Raw genomic sequence first — 15,450 nt, forward strand, 5'->3', positions numbered from 1 at the left:
AATGTCCATATTCCTTTTATATCCGCGGGACTCGCGCCGCGTGTGGAGCTGATAGCTTTCTCTTAGCAATCCCGACCTGCTTCATATCACAGTCATGATAAAAACATTGATGTATTTACTCATCCATAAACATTATTAGATCGGTCGGCTTGACGTTGACGACAAGATCCATAATTCTTAGCAAATGTTGCGTCATCAAACTACGCCCGTAAGAGGTTAGCGACCCCTAGCGGCGAAAAAAATTACATACTGTACGTTTAAGACTATTCTGTCATAATTAAAAATAATATTTTAAATACTACAACTACTCTGAAATAGTGTGGCTCACATTAAACAATGTTAATTTTAACTTTTGCAATTACCGTATTTTCCGGACTATAAGTCGCTCCGGAGTATAAGTCGCATCAGTCAAAAAATGCGTCATGAAGAGGAAAAAAACATATATAAGTCGCACTGGACTATAAGTCGCATTTATTTAGAAATTTATTTCACAAAATCCAAGACCAAGAACAGACATTTAATCTGGAAAGGCAAGTTATTCAACTACACAGTAGCACACAGAACAACAGGCTGAGTATGTGTCCGGTGTGTTAACACAACACACTAACAGTTATTCAGCTACACAATAGCATAAAGAACATATACCTGGGAGGCTGAATAGGCTAAATTAACATAAGCCAGTGAGTCCAACAAGCAAGTTACCAGTAAACAAGTTCACCAAGCTCCCGCGATCTCATTCCACATCACTGAATCCATTGAATTTTCTTCATCCTTGGTGTCGCTTCTGAACAACTCCGCCATAGAGCGCCCTCTCGTGGCTGTAGACGGTAATGTTTTCATCTCAGTCTGAATTAATTTTGATATATAAGTCGCACCTTACTATAAGTCGCAGGACCAGCCAAACTATGAAAAAAAGTGCGACTTATAGTCCGGAAAATACGGTAGAAAAAATAATGCATAATTGATTTTGCATTAGCTCGTTGATTAATAGTATTAATTAACTGCATTAATAAGAATAGGAACAGACAAATGCCATATGAGGTTATGTCACAGTGTCTGGTTTGTGTTCCCTGGGTAACCACTAGATGTCCTTTTCCCCCACGGTGTCATTCACATTAGGAACTGCATTCCACACAATCCTTGTCTGCACTCATCACTGTTCATTGTACCCAGCTGTTCCCCATCATGATTGTTAGTTTCTGTGTGTATAAATACCCTGCCTGTTTAGTGTTTGTTACGGAGTCCTTGTTATTCGTTACACCACTTCTGTGTTACTGTTTCTTGCCTGTTCCTGTATTGTTCTTGTTTATTGGATTGCTTATATGGTTTTGACCCTTGCCTGAACTGGTTTCCGATTTACGGATTACCCATTAAACTGCTTTTGGATCTTACCCCTGTTTCCCGTGTGTGGATCGTGACAGGTTATTAATAAGACTGATCTGTATTTGCCCCCCCCCCCCCCCCCCCCCCTTCACAGATGCCTCCAGATATTCAATAAAGTGTTAAGAGAGGACACATTTTCGTCAGAAATAAGAAGAAAAGATTGAGAGAAAGAGACACTTTTGAGAATTGAAATTTGAATTTGAAAATTGAGAGAACAAGAAGGAGAGAGAGAAAGAAATAAAGTAAAAAGAGAGGAGAGTGTGTGTGTGTATGTGTGTGTGTGTGTATGTGCGTGCGTGTGCGTGTGTGTGTGTGATCTAGCAGATGATGCACCAGAGAAAAGAATGACAGGTAGCAGGTTTGACTTCTGAGAGAAAGCATTGTTGACTTATTAGTGGTGACAGTTATACTATCTAGGAGACAGCTCGACAGCATACAGAAGGAAACAGAGAGAGAGCAAAGAGCAGAAGGGGATTATTCATAAACTACAGAGTTTAAAAATGACCCATGAACACTCTCATTTAATAAAGAACAGAACACATTACACTGATCTGCCAGTGTGCCACTCTACATGTCATTTAATAAAATTTGATAACATTAAAAGTAATGACATCTGATCTATAATTAATGTGTCCTTAAAGTACACACAAACACACTACTGTGCACATGCATACATAAACAATCACTTTTTTTTTTTTTTTTTTTGTCCTTTTTGCATAAAATATGTATGAGTTTAGAATTAAGATTCTTGCGCACATGCTCTTGCTGGCACCTTTTCGTGATGTTGTGACATCATGTGCCAAGGCTCTGATTAACAGTGCTCAACACTCTCTCTCTAGACTGACAGACAGATGAGGTTGAGAAAAGAGCTATCAGGTGAATAACAAGAAAACAACAGAGAGAGAGAGAGAGAGAGAGAGAGAGAGAGAGAGAGAGAGAGAGAGAGAGAGAGAGAGAGAGAGAGAGAGAGAGAGAGAGAAAGGTTGCCAGCGTTGAAGTGTTGTGTTCTTTTTTCTTTGTCAGTCCTTATTTATAACTCTTACCTGCATTTTGTAAAGAACAACAGATGCTTGACGAAGCAAGGAGAAGTGCAAAATTTATCTGGAAGCTGAATATATTTCTCTGTTTACTTTACTAAACATTTTCAGTTATTCGTTAAGATATATGGGGTGGATGCCATGATTTGATAGCTATCACTTCAGTTATCTTTTACAGACTATAGTCAATACTTACTGAACTATAATTATATCAGAGCAGTATCATACAAATTTAAGTATTTTCAAAACTGATACTAATATCAATGCTAAGAGCCTGAATGCCTGAAGTTTTATACCAACTATCTAAGATCTGGAACAATATTACGAACTAAATACAACAACTGAGTGAATTTACTTGACTGCAAAACCACCAAAAAAATATTATTATTATTATTATTATTATTATTATTATTATTATTTGTAGTGGTCAGTATTTTGCTATGTCATATTTAATGTCTAAAGGATTTTCCGATAAGTCATCAGGGGTAGAGCAATGAGTAACACAAACGGACACAACAAATGACTGTACAACTGTAAAAAACTGTTCTTCCACATTGCCTTCCAGTCAAATGATGAGAGAAAAAGTGTGCGAGAGGGAGAGATTTACTCACAGAAGCCATTTCCTCGTACAAGGCCTCAAAACCGCCTTCAAGCTCAGCATGCTGTTCCACTTAGGCATGGTCTCCAAACCAAAGCCATCCACCTCGCTCTGCTATTGGCATCAGACACACAAGGCTAACCACAAGCACATGTTCAGTTGCTCTTAACTAATTCATACAGGAACACTTTGGTTTTGTTTTGAACCCAAAAGCCCTGTACCTTTGATTAAAAAATGTGTCTGATTCCAATTAAAGGAGCAAGAGGGAGGGAAAGCATCATGGTGGTTCTATAGTCTATTATTGGCTGTGGTCATGACAGTTTTCTTATCTCTTCTTTTCCTCTCCTCATACATATGTATGTATGTATGTATGTGTGTATATATGTATTCATTCATTCATTCATTCATTCCTTTCTTTCTTTCTTTCTTTCTTTCTATATAGAGAATAAGGATTGAAAACAGATAAACATAACGGAACTACATTCACATAACTGGAAATCCATTTTCAGTGTTTATTTATGCATGGCTTTTAATATCCTTGTTTAGATCTGTAAAAATATTTACCGTGTTTTTTATTTATTTTTAATTTTTTATTTGTATTAATAATGTTTCTGAGTGATTGTGTGCTCATTTTTTTAAATGACCTCAAGTATGTTATCTACTTAATGCTACATGCATCTTTGTATGTTGATTTGTCTTTTACGTTTTAATTTACCTGTAGTATGTAGCCTCTAACATAGTCTCTCAGGGTCCAGCCCAGGCCATGGAGGATGTGCAGAACCTCTTCTTGTTTGAGGACGCTGAACAGACGGTCCAGCAGTATCTTCAACCTCACAGGTACTGCCTGAGTCCCATACAGCATCAGACTGCTAATGTCAAACACCACATTGGACTGCACGATCTCCACCTGTGTTGGGTGGTACAGATGCTGTGTGCTCAGCTTGTCTAGAGCTATAATCACAAAAACAACAAAACACACAATTACAATACAGCTATATTTAATAAGAAAAATCCCCCTGATCCTGGTTTTGGCAATAAAGATTCACACTTTAACCACTATGTACTTACATAATAAAAATAAAAATAACTGTTATGTACAATGTACTTATTGTGTTCATGTTGTATTGCAAAACAGTTTTGCTGCTACTGTTATTATATGCAGGTATTTTTTGTATCATAAATACAATGTAAAAACATGTATGTACACAATAAGTGCTTTGTGTCAAATTAATAATTAAAATTTTAGTACATTGAAATTAAAACTCGTTGGCGACTCTCCCCCTCCCATCTTCTCCCGCTGGTCATGTGCATTTGTTTTCAAAGAACCCGGCGAACGTACAGAGCTATGTCCACTGAGGACACATGTCCGTATGATACACAGAAGGCTAGCAAATAAATGTTTAGATAGTGTATGTGTGCAGTGCCGTAAAGCAATTTGTTACATCGTGAGACCTGATATCACGCGATACTTCCTGACGCTGCCCGCAGCCCGCCGGCCCAAAGCTGCAAGGGTGGTTTTTCGGCTCACAGGCGCTTGGGGGGTGCGAGACAACCACCATTCAACCCCAAAAAAGTCATATAACTATTCCAATGACTCCGAAGCTGTTCGGTTAAAGGAACACTTCGACTTTTTGGGACTTTAGCTTATTCACCTTATCCCCCAGAGTTAGATAAGTCCATACATACCTTTTTCATCTCCGTGCATGCTGTAACTCTGTCTGACGCACCCACCGCTAGCCTAGCTTAGCACAAAGACTGGAGGTAAACGGCTACAGCTAGCATACTGCTCCCAATAAGTGACAAAATAACGCCAACATTTTCCTATTTACATGTTGTGATTTGTATAGTCACAGCATGTACGAATAACAAGGTCACATGAGACACAACCATCTTTTAACCATATACATACTGGGAACTATATTCTCAGAAGACGAAGCACTGTTACTTCTGCGGAGTGATTTACTCCAATTCTGAGCGAACTCTGCTCCTCACCACGGGGCTTCTCAGGCGCTGCGAGCAAATCACTCCGCCCAAGTTAGCAGTGCTTTGCCTTCTGAGAATATGTGACCATGTTATTTGTAGACGCTGTGACTATACAAATCACAACATGTAAATAGGAAAATGTTGGCGTTATTTTGTCACTTACTGGGAGCAGTCGGGTATTTTTATTTTTTTTACAGATAGGGCTTTGGTCGGACTCGGGCTCATTTAGCTTTTCTCCTTTCATCGTGCCCATAATATACGTGCAGAGCGCAGGCTACTGTATTGAATATTGTTATATTGATAGGCTAATATTATAAATATGCAATGCAATATGCGATCAATGCAATGCATTAGGTGACAGTTGACCATGCAGAGCATCAGGGAGAAGTTGGAGCGTAAGGAGTCACTAAAAGTTCCCAATACTTCAGGAAAAGCTGCATTTTGAAAGAGTTTTGATTTGATTACCGAGCCTGAAGCCTTCAACAGTGGATGCTATTCTTTTTCTTCACAACGATCACAAATAAACAGTGAATGAACCTACTCAGTTCAACAGTTAGCCAGTTGGCGAAGAGTTCTTTGAAACGTTGTTCTTCAGTAAAGTTACTTGACATCAAAAAAAGGTAGGCCATAAATCTTTATTTACTGCTGGATCACATTTGGCTATAAAATATTCTCTGCATGCTTATGCTTCTCTGTAATGGACAGTCTGTATTAATATTTGTGGGCATAATTGTCGGTGGTGGTAGTTATGTTTGAGGCCTATAATACAATTTTACCTAGTAGCGCGTGTGTGTATGTGTGTGCGTCTTGTGTGTGCGTCTAGCAGAGACAGCGCGCATCAGAGAGCGCGCGTCAGAGAGAGCTCAAAAGTGATATTGATGTTGGTCTCGGGTCGGGTTCGGGCTGAAAAATTGCAGACGTTTTCGGGCTGGGGCCGGATTAGGGCTTGAACACCACGGGCCAGGTCTCGGTTAGGGCTGGATGTTTTGCCCCGTGCAGGGCTCTAGGCAGTATGCTAGCTGTAGCCGTTTACCTCCAGTCTTTGTGCTAAGCTAAGCTAGCGGTGGGTGCGTCAGACAGAGTTACAGCACGCACAGAGATGAAAAAGGTATGTATGGACTTATCTAACTCTGGGGGATACGGTGAATAAGCCAAAGTCCCAAAAAGTCGAAGTGTTCCTTTAAGGTAAAAAAGTTACTTAGTTCACCTTTAAAGCTGCAGTCCGCAGTTTTTCCTCTTTGTCGCCATCTCTGTTCGAAATCTGCAATTGCAGTTATTCACGGATTTATCAACTTTACGTGCGTTGTGCCTCGGCATGGCACAGCGCAGATGAAGGAGAATGTGTGGCTGTCAATCACCGTGCTGGTGGTGTGGATACTGTCATTCGCAATCACAGATTCTACTTTTTGGAAGTATGACCAACATAAGAATTTTCACCGGAAAATTTCGTCTGAACAAGTAAGTAACATCCACTTTTGTTCAGACCAACTAATGTTAAGGGGAAAAAAGCATTGCAGTAAATCGCGCTGATTAAATCTAACGCTCGCTTATCATATCATGTCATACCGTGCAAATTATACTTTGTTCTCAAATTGTTAATATTAACAACATCAGCATTGCGTGACTACATTTAATGCCCTCCCGATATTTATCCTTGTTTTCGCATGGGCTGGCTGCAGTCTCTTTTTTTCTCCGAAGTCTTTCACGTTTTACAACGGGTGAATCTCCAGTTGTCGTTGTCGATTGAACCTTTCTGGATCCGCCATCAAATTGACAAGTTTAATTATATCAAGTGCTGCGAGAAAAGGCTATAAATCTCCACCTCCAACATCCTCACACGCAACATAGCCTACTAGCCGAGACACCTTCTTTATGTGTACAGATGTGACGTAATGACGCAAAGACATGCTCGAATTTCCCGCGGAAATCCACCAGTACCACTGGAATTAAATACATTATTACAAGCTTACCATTTTGAATCGAACTAAGGCAAGCAGATAGTTTTGAACACTGGCTGGTTATGTACTTGCTCAAAAATTTATTTTGGATAAATTTTAACCCAAAAAAGCTACGGACTGCAGCTTTAAATGTATGGCCACACTTTACACATTACAAAGGAAGTGTATTTACATAAGTACTGTGCAATACTAATTAGCTGTGTGTGGTTTGTGTGTACTTTTACAGTGTTATGAACTATTGTAATAAAACATTAAAATGTGTCAAGCATGAAACCACATTAATATGTACATGTAAAATGTGGAAAATTATTAACTTTTTTGGTAACACTTTACAATTAGATTTAATTTGTTAGCATTATTTAATGTATTGTAACATGTAATGTATATTAACATGACCTAACCATGAGCAATACATTTGTTCCTGTATTTGTTAATCTTTGTGAACATTAGGTAATATAAATACAGCTGTTTATTGTTTGTTCATGTTACATCACGGTGCATTAACTAATGTTAACAAATATAACTTTTAATTGTAATAATGTATTAGTACATTTTAAAATTGACATTAACAAATATTAATAATTGCTGTAGAAGTACAGTTAATGTTAACTAATGTAGTTAACTAATGTTAACTAATGAAACCTTATTGTTAAGTGTTACCACTTTTTTTATGAAAACACTAACACATCAGAGAGAAATCTTAAGTGCATGAGGTAATGATCAAAAGGCAGTGATATAACACTTTTATTTTAGCATGTTTTAAATCGCCTACACAAAGCTGGTTGTAACACGGGCACCCACAAAAACAGAAAAATGTGTATTGTCTATTATTTGAAACATAATATTTGAAATTTGATATGTGTCCACACACACAATCTTCAGTTTACTGATCCTGTCTAACATCTTCTGTGTGAATGAAATGCACAATCAGCTGATGACAATTCTGTGAAGAAATGACAGTGGCATCAATATTATCTGCTCTTTCTCTCTTAAATTTCTCTCTTTCTCTGACGCTGTCTGTGTGACACCTGATTTTCCCCTCAGTCCAGGACTGATTTTTGTGCTGACTAGGTCTTTGCCTGACAACAGACCCTGCTAGACACGAACATAATAAAAAATGAAGAACTACTTGTCAGAATGGCTGCCAACACTACAGACAAAATGAGAAGTCTATGGCAGAGAGGAGTGAAAAGAAGAGAAGGATAGGAAGGAGAGCGTCTGACAGATCACAGTGAAATTAAAACTAGGTGAAGGGCCCCTGTGATGGTCCCTTAAGGCCTGTCTCTCTTCCTTTTATCCCAACCCAACAGGTGTTTTCTTTTGTCTCTCTATGAAACCAACTGTCTTTTTCTCCCTGTCTTTCCTTATCCCTTTTGACTGTCATCTCTTTCATTTGATTTCATTTCACTAGTACTTCAGCTACCTTTTGACCTTTTTATGCTTTTTATTTTAAGTATAATGAAATCATGAAAATACAGTTATTATTGAATTAAAAGCTGTGGGAATGAAGACCCAGAAGCGTGCAGAGTAGAATGAGGGAATAGGGATGGATATGCGAATCAGAGCATATTGACTGGCTAAAGAGCCAGTTTTATGAGGATCCATAACTTCACTGGTCTCAGAGGAGAAAGAAGGAGACCAGATAAAAGGACAGATAAAGACAGATCAGGTCAACCCGATGCCCTACTTCCTCCCCACTAGGGTTGGGTATGGTTTGAATTTTAGCGATTATGATTTTGCTCATCGATTCTGATTCTTTTCGATTCCCAGATTCGATTAAAGTAAGGTAATAACATTTAGTCAAACATTTATATCAAACATATTTATTTTGTGTCCTTTGGCAAAATGTTTTTTTTTTTTTTTTTCAGCTGATTTCCATGAACAAAAATCAGCAGCCTACAAAAAAATGAGTAGGCTAAAGAACACTAACATTTTCCTATGGTTTAAAAAAAGAAAATACCACAGCAAAAACAACTGGACTAACTAATATACATTTCAAACAGTAATAAAATAAGAACAAATAAACAAATTAGCAATAGCATAAATAAATACAGCTGAGCAAAGTTCAGGTACAGAAATTGTAATCAAGTGTAAAATAACACAGCATTCTTTTTATAAATGAAACATAGCTTAATCCTTATTACATTTTAAAAGTTATTCAGTCAGGATCAGTAATTTATTTTATTTTTCTTGTGTTAATGACACAGACTGCAGCAGGTTTATTAGGCTGCTATCACTGTAAGACCTCATGCAGCATCCAATTTACTGATGAAAATTCTGGGCCAAAACTTGCACTTGCAAACTGAAACCGAAAATAATGAATGAATGAATAATCAATTAATTATTCAAACATATTTAATAACGAACACACAAATATCTAAAACGGAGCTGTACAAACATTTCATTTGATAACAATTATCCATTCCTGACCATAAGTATCCAATAAACGCACACACACACACACACACACACACACACACACACTTGCTAGCCAGCATCATTGGATGCAGAATCAAGAGTTTACTTGCTTACAAAATGTGTTACTAACAAGAGAGCACAAGTGCTTAACTAAAGAGTTTCTTCAGGAAGATGAACAGTCTGTAATCTGAAGGTGCCCTCAAGTTTTTTTGCATGAAGATTATTTAAATTTCACAGTTATACATATATATGTGTTATTTTAATTAAATATACTTGATTGAGTACGTTTAAATAGTCCATTTGATTTTATAGAAAATATATATATGGTACAACAGGGCTAAAGGCATACCTTAAGAAAAAAAAAATGCTTTTCACTATTCCCATAGTGTATGATTTCAGAAAAAAAATATATGTTTGTATTGAACATTTATGGACCAACATAACATAAAAGTGGTTTATTTTGTTTAAAAATCTGATTATCTATTAAAAGATTATCTATTAAAAAGTGTGATTAAGGTGTACACCCAACTTAATATATGATATTTACCATCTGAATCTAACCATGTCATGTAAACAAATGAAAAAGTCAGCTGGCTGTTAATATTATCATGTTAATTATTGTGCCTTTCGCCTCAACAGCAGGGGCGCCTTTTTTTACTTCACAAATCTAAACTTGTCACCACAAATCCCTCATTAACAAATATACTAAACCAGAAACTTTGATATTCAACATAAAACAATATCACAGATCACTATTTTCCAGAGACAACGACAAAAGTGTGACTCCTGTTGTGAAGTAAGGCTGGGGTAGGCACATTCACAGCTGTTCCTCAAGTGACTTGTTATATTATTTTCAGTGGTATTTTTTTAAGAATGTTGTCTTTAATTCCTTGTCATGTATTTTTTTCATCCGCCCAAGGTGGATCCAAGCAGCAGGGCAGAACTACAGAAGAAGGAGCCAATGGGCTGAAGGGAGACAGCGGAGGTGAGGCCAATGAACTGGATGGCTTCAGCAGAGGAGGAGGAAGAGGAAGGCTGGGCAGGACCAAACAAGACGAAAGAGACTTGGAGCTTGGCTGATTCACTCTAGCAACAAAAGGCGACTTGGAACTGGGCTGAACCTGGGCTGAGATGAAGACGACTTGTAACAAGATGGGACCAGCGGAGACTGGAGATCTTGGAACATGATTTAATCTAGGTAATCAAATAATAATTCTGCAGGAACCCAGCTCATTGCATACACCTCAGTAACAAGAGTGTGGGCAGGGCTGCAATCCATCCCATCGATCTCCACTAAAATAACCTCGATAATGGACTCTGGTGCCGGTGCATGCACCTGGTCAGACTCCGCATTGAACTCAGGCTCTGGGCTGAAATTGGCCTCTGGCTAATGCTTTGGCTCTTGCTTTGCGTCGGGGCGGGCTCAGGCTCTGAGTCTGTGGTGGGCTCTGGCTTAAGATCCGCATAGCGGACATGCTGGAATACTGGCAAGGCTCTGGGTCCATAGCAGAGTTAGGGCTGGCGATTCAACGGGTCAGACGGTGAATAGAGATCCACAATTGACCAGCACCCACTCCATATACTGTGCGAAACTCCCTCGAGGACCTTCCATGGGTAGACATGCCCTTAAACGCTCATTGAGGCTGGTGTTGTTGTAGAAGATGCACAGTGAGTGGCAGGGATAGTGGGTGAGGCACGCCAGATCTAGAAATTCCCTCATATGGTCCTCAAGGGACAGATCCCACTGCTAAAACAGTAGCAGGCGTACAACACGCATATCCATTTATTCTTTTCTTCTGCTGCCTTAATCTAATATAGGTCCCGTGCTTTGTCATGGGTTGTGTGTAGTAAATCCAGTAAAGAGATGCATGATGCAGAATGACCGATGGAACATGAGATTTAATAAACACGGAGAGTGACAGAAACCATAAACCATAAACTAGAGTGACATAAACTACCATAAACTTTAACACGGAGCACTGAACTGAAGAACAGAGGGCTTAAATACACGGAGACAGGCAATCCAAGAAACAAGAAACAGGTGTGCACTAATCAGAAATCATAGCAACAAATGAATGAGAACTCAGGCAATGAGTTGATGGTGACAATGAAAGCCAAACTAAATAGAACATGACAATGAAACTATTAAACTAAACAAGACATGATAATGAAACTAAACATGACATGCCCGTGATATATGTATAACTACCTATAAGCAATATGACCAGGCTGGTTTATACACTCACTGATACTCACCATGAGCGACCCATCCATGCTTGCAATGGTCACATGTCCGGAGGTGGATTTTTCCAGGCTGGAAACACTCACATGTGCAGTTTACCAGAGTACAGCGGATGGCCTGAAAATGAACAATAAAATAATCATCATTTAAAGATTCTTAAACTGTTATACTTCAAATTCTAACAATAGCAGGGTTTATTAGCCTATCCAGTATTTGCACTTTCTGATTCATTAATGCATTTAACAAACTGAATTTGTTGAATTATGCAATCTTTCTGTTAAAGACAAAATTCCTTGCAATAAATATTCCAAAATATGTTTTTCACTTAAAGAATATTGTAATTTAGTAATGAGAATTATGTCTTAAACGAATGCAGTCATGCTCATGTCACACTGTCATGCTGACTGGCATTGTACTAACAAGCATCCATTCTGTGTCTTGTGCCATATTCATGTAGTGGCATTTAGATGAGCTCTTCCTTCTTCTCACCTGAAACATGGCCTGCTTTTGCCCCATTTGAATTTCCTTTGTTTTGACAAAAGCCGCCATTACTTGATGTGGAGACTGAACCGGATCTGACCCTAAAAGCTTTTAGTGATGAGGGGTTAAGTGTCCCAACGAGACAGTCAGCCTGGCAGGACAACACAGTGGCATTGTGTGATAAGGCATCTCCTTAATCACTCCGCTACAGAAAAGACTCCGGCAGGAAGAGAGGAAAGGTGGGGAGGCTACATTGTTCATGTTCTCTCACACCTCTGCTGTCAAGGTCTTTCATTAGATGAATTTAAAAGTGAAATCTTTTTTTTTTTTTTTTTTGTCTTCCTGATTCTTATCTTTTTCAACATTGCTTAACTGCATTTTTATGTGATTTTGCTGTGCCCTTTGTATGTAGTCCATGTTACCCATTACGTTACTAATTAATTATAAGTGATAAATCCTACTATAGATATTACATTAAGCCTTCTGTGGTTCATCAGAATAGTTAATCAAAAATGCTGTTATCTGTGATATAGCACATGCAAATATTAAAATGCTCAGGAAATAATAAATAAAGAAAAAACAAGAAAAAATAATTACATAAATGAGCAATAACAGTTACATTATATGATGGGGGGAAAAAATAATTAATTTGTATATGTATGTCACATGTTAGGAATAGCATTGCTAAATTCAGTTCAGTAGCTGCCTGATTTGGTTGGGTAATTTAAAATCGCCTATTTGCAGAAAAAAATTACTCTGAATCCATAATTTAAACAAAATCGCTGCTGCTATGACATCAGTTTACAAGCCAGGCTGACTTATGTGCATTTGGTCTAAACATGTATGATTCATTGAAGAATGAGGCTTATTGTATCACAGTCATTTATCACATAAGTCATTATAAGTGAAAAAGAGCGAGAGAGAGAGAAGGGGGTGGGGGGGTTGCCAGTGTTGAAGTGTTGAAGTGTTGAAGTGTTGAAGTGTTGTGTTCTTTTTTCTTTGTCAGTCCTTAATTATAACACTTACATGCATTTGCAGAGATGGAAACATAAAATGTGGGGTCTGACAACTTATGTGATAGTTAATTGTTTAATTAAATAATTAAGAGCTCAATTAGGAGGTCAATTAACAGCTCAGCGGTGTCAGTGCTGTCAGTGCAGTATAGAACAGCTCCTAAAGCAAACCTCACTCCATTATACTATGAGGATAACCCAAACTAATGTATGATTATAGGCCAAACCTGTAGCTCAGATTCTAAAGCATTATTTAACCACCTCTATTGATTCCTGTGTTTCTAACATTTACACCATAGCACACACACACACACACACACACACACACACACACACACACAGACCAACTTTGCTGACGCCATGTCGCTGGCAAACACTAAAAGCATCTTGTACTCTCTGCCACCCACAAGATTTGATCTTATTCAAGGCTTAGCTTTCAAAACGCTGTCGATATCCTGCCATAAATGTACAGGCAAGGTATGAAAGAAAACATGTAACAAATAAAAACAGGCAGTGCACCGTGAAAGGCTTTATTAAGCAGCAACAAAAAAAATATATTAGAATTGGTTTTATTGAGATTTCTCTGTATGCACGGAAGACCAGCATCCCATTCGTCTGCATATATATATGCGTAAAGTGTGTATTTTTTTTGTAAAGTGTATGCATTTGTGCATTTGGACTGACATTGAAACAATATCAACGCACTGGCAGTATCTAAAATGTGAACCCTTTTATGTATGTACAACTTTAGAGAGGTATACATATTTTAACTCTCTAAGCAGAGTAGGATGACAATTTTGTCAAAGTAAATAAAAGTTTTTAATTAATGTGATGGCACTAAAAAGATAAAGAGATCACACTGTGCAGGATTGGTTCTCTTTTCCCTCTCATTCTCTTTCTTTCTTTCTTTCTTTCTTTCTTTCTTTCTTTCTTTCTTTCTTTCTTTCTTTCTTTCTTTCTTTCTTTGTAATGCAACTCTCTTTTCCATTAATTATTTTACATTTATAACAATATATAAATATGGTTTCCTTAAAAAAAACAAATTATACCATATCATTGAGTGGATGATGAATATTGTTGTGTTATCATACACATAAGATGCATACGGATGTTTAAAAAAATGATTTAAAATAGTCTAGAACTTTTCCCACTGTCCAGTCTGACTAAAAATTAACTATCACCTGGGTCTTCTCTGTTTTCTATTATAATTGTAGGATATATATTACGTGAACTTTGGACCATAGAATTTTATTTTATAACCAAACATATTTAGTATAAAATGTATTGACATATTGACTAATGTGTTGTTTTTTACTAGGGATGTTAATTTATTTTCCCCCCTAAGGGACAACCGAAGCTTGTTAACAAGATTAGATTACATTAGAACGAATAAGTGTCTGTGACCCATTAAAATAACAAAATATGGTTTAGTTTTACATGCGCTAATAGCAGCATAAACAACAAAGCATGATAACGCACGTGCAGCGCTTCTGTAAGTATTTTTTATAGGTTTTAGGTTATATGCACAGTTTTTTTTTCAAGTCCATGGAAAGGAAACCGAGATGGCATCCCATTTGTTTTCTTTATTTTACAAAAGCACAATGTTTTGTTTTCATTGTGAGTATACACAAATAAAAGTAAACCCTTTAAAGTTTCAAATGATGGCTTACTCTTATCAGTATAACCATAAATGATAGAGTATTTTAAGTTGTTTCCGATGTTATAAGGAGACAGTTCAAATGATCTCGCAGATTGTCTCACACGCGCGCACACACACACATATCAGTTCTAGATTTGCTAACTTGACACCACAGACTGTTCATTATCAAATTAAAGTACAGTCAACCAAACATATAACAAGTTACACTGCTCAATTGAAATAGTCCATAGTCCAGTGCCGTTCAGCGTGATCACCATCCCACTGTGGTGTTACGTCAAGCACAATTTATCACATGAGAAGGATGATGTTTTATGTGGATATTGGAACGTGAGTGAAGTACAAAGTTACATAAAAACAGTCAGCATCCAGAAATATTGCGAATATAGAAACATTTGGATTTGTGCCGAAAGAGCGAGGTTGTCTATGTGAGCCCAATGCCGGTTTCTGTTTCAGTTTCACTTTAAATTAATACGTTTAGCCTATAGCTACTTTCATTTTTCATTCTTGTTCTGTTTTGAATACCATTAAATTGAAAGGATTTATTGTGGAGTGAGGGGAATTAAAATAGTCTATAGCTATGTTTATAGTGTTTGTTTCTAAACATTTCTAAACAGATAATTTACGTAAGTCTCATTTTATTATTAGCTACATTAATGTAAAATACTGGTAGTATTTTAC

At 37.4% G+C, this 15,450-nt stretch overlaps 1 protein-coding gene across 3 annotated transcripts in view; it reads right to left on the minus strand.

Annotated features, from left to right (window-relative positions):
• Positions 1 to 15,450, minus strand: part of bnc2 (basonuclin zinc finger protein 2) — a 278,971-nt gene that overhangs the window by 77,994 nt on the left and 185,527 nt on the right. For all 3 annotated transcript variants that reach the window (XM_084091386.1, XM_084091388.1, XM_084091387.1), the window contains exons 3-4: positions 11,634 to 11,736; positions 3,734 to 3,969 (exon numbers count right to left, since the gene is read on the minus strand). In XM_084091386.1, coding sequence (XP_083947512.1) covers positions 3,734 to 3,969; positions 11,634 to 11,736 — 339 coding nt within the window. The remainder of the gene's footprint in view (positions 1 to 3,733; positions 3,970 to 11,633; positions 11,737 to 15,450) is intronic.

Source organism: Abramis brama (assembly GCF_963993115.1).
Source record: "Abramis brama genome assembly, chromosome: 2".
NCBI classification, from domain to species: Eukaryota; Metazoa; Chordata; class Actinopteri; order Cypriniformes; family Leuciscidae; genus Abramis; species Abramis brama.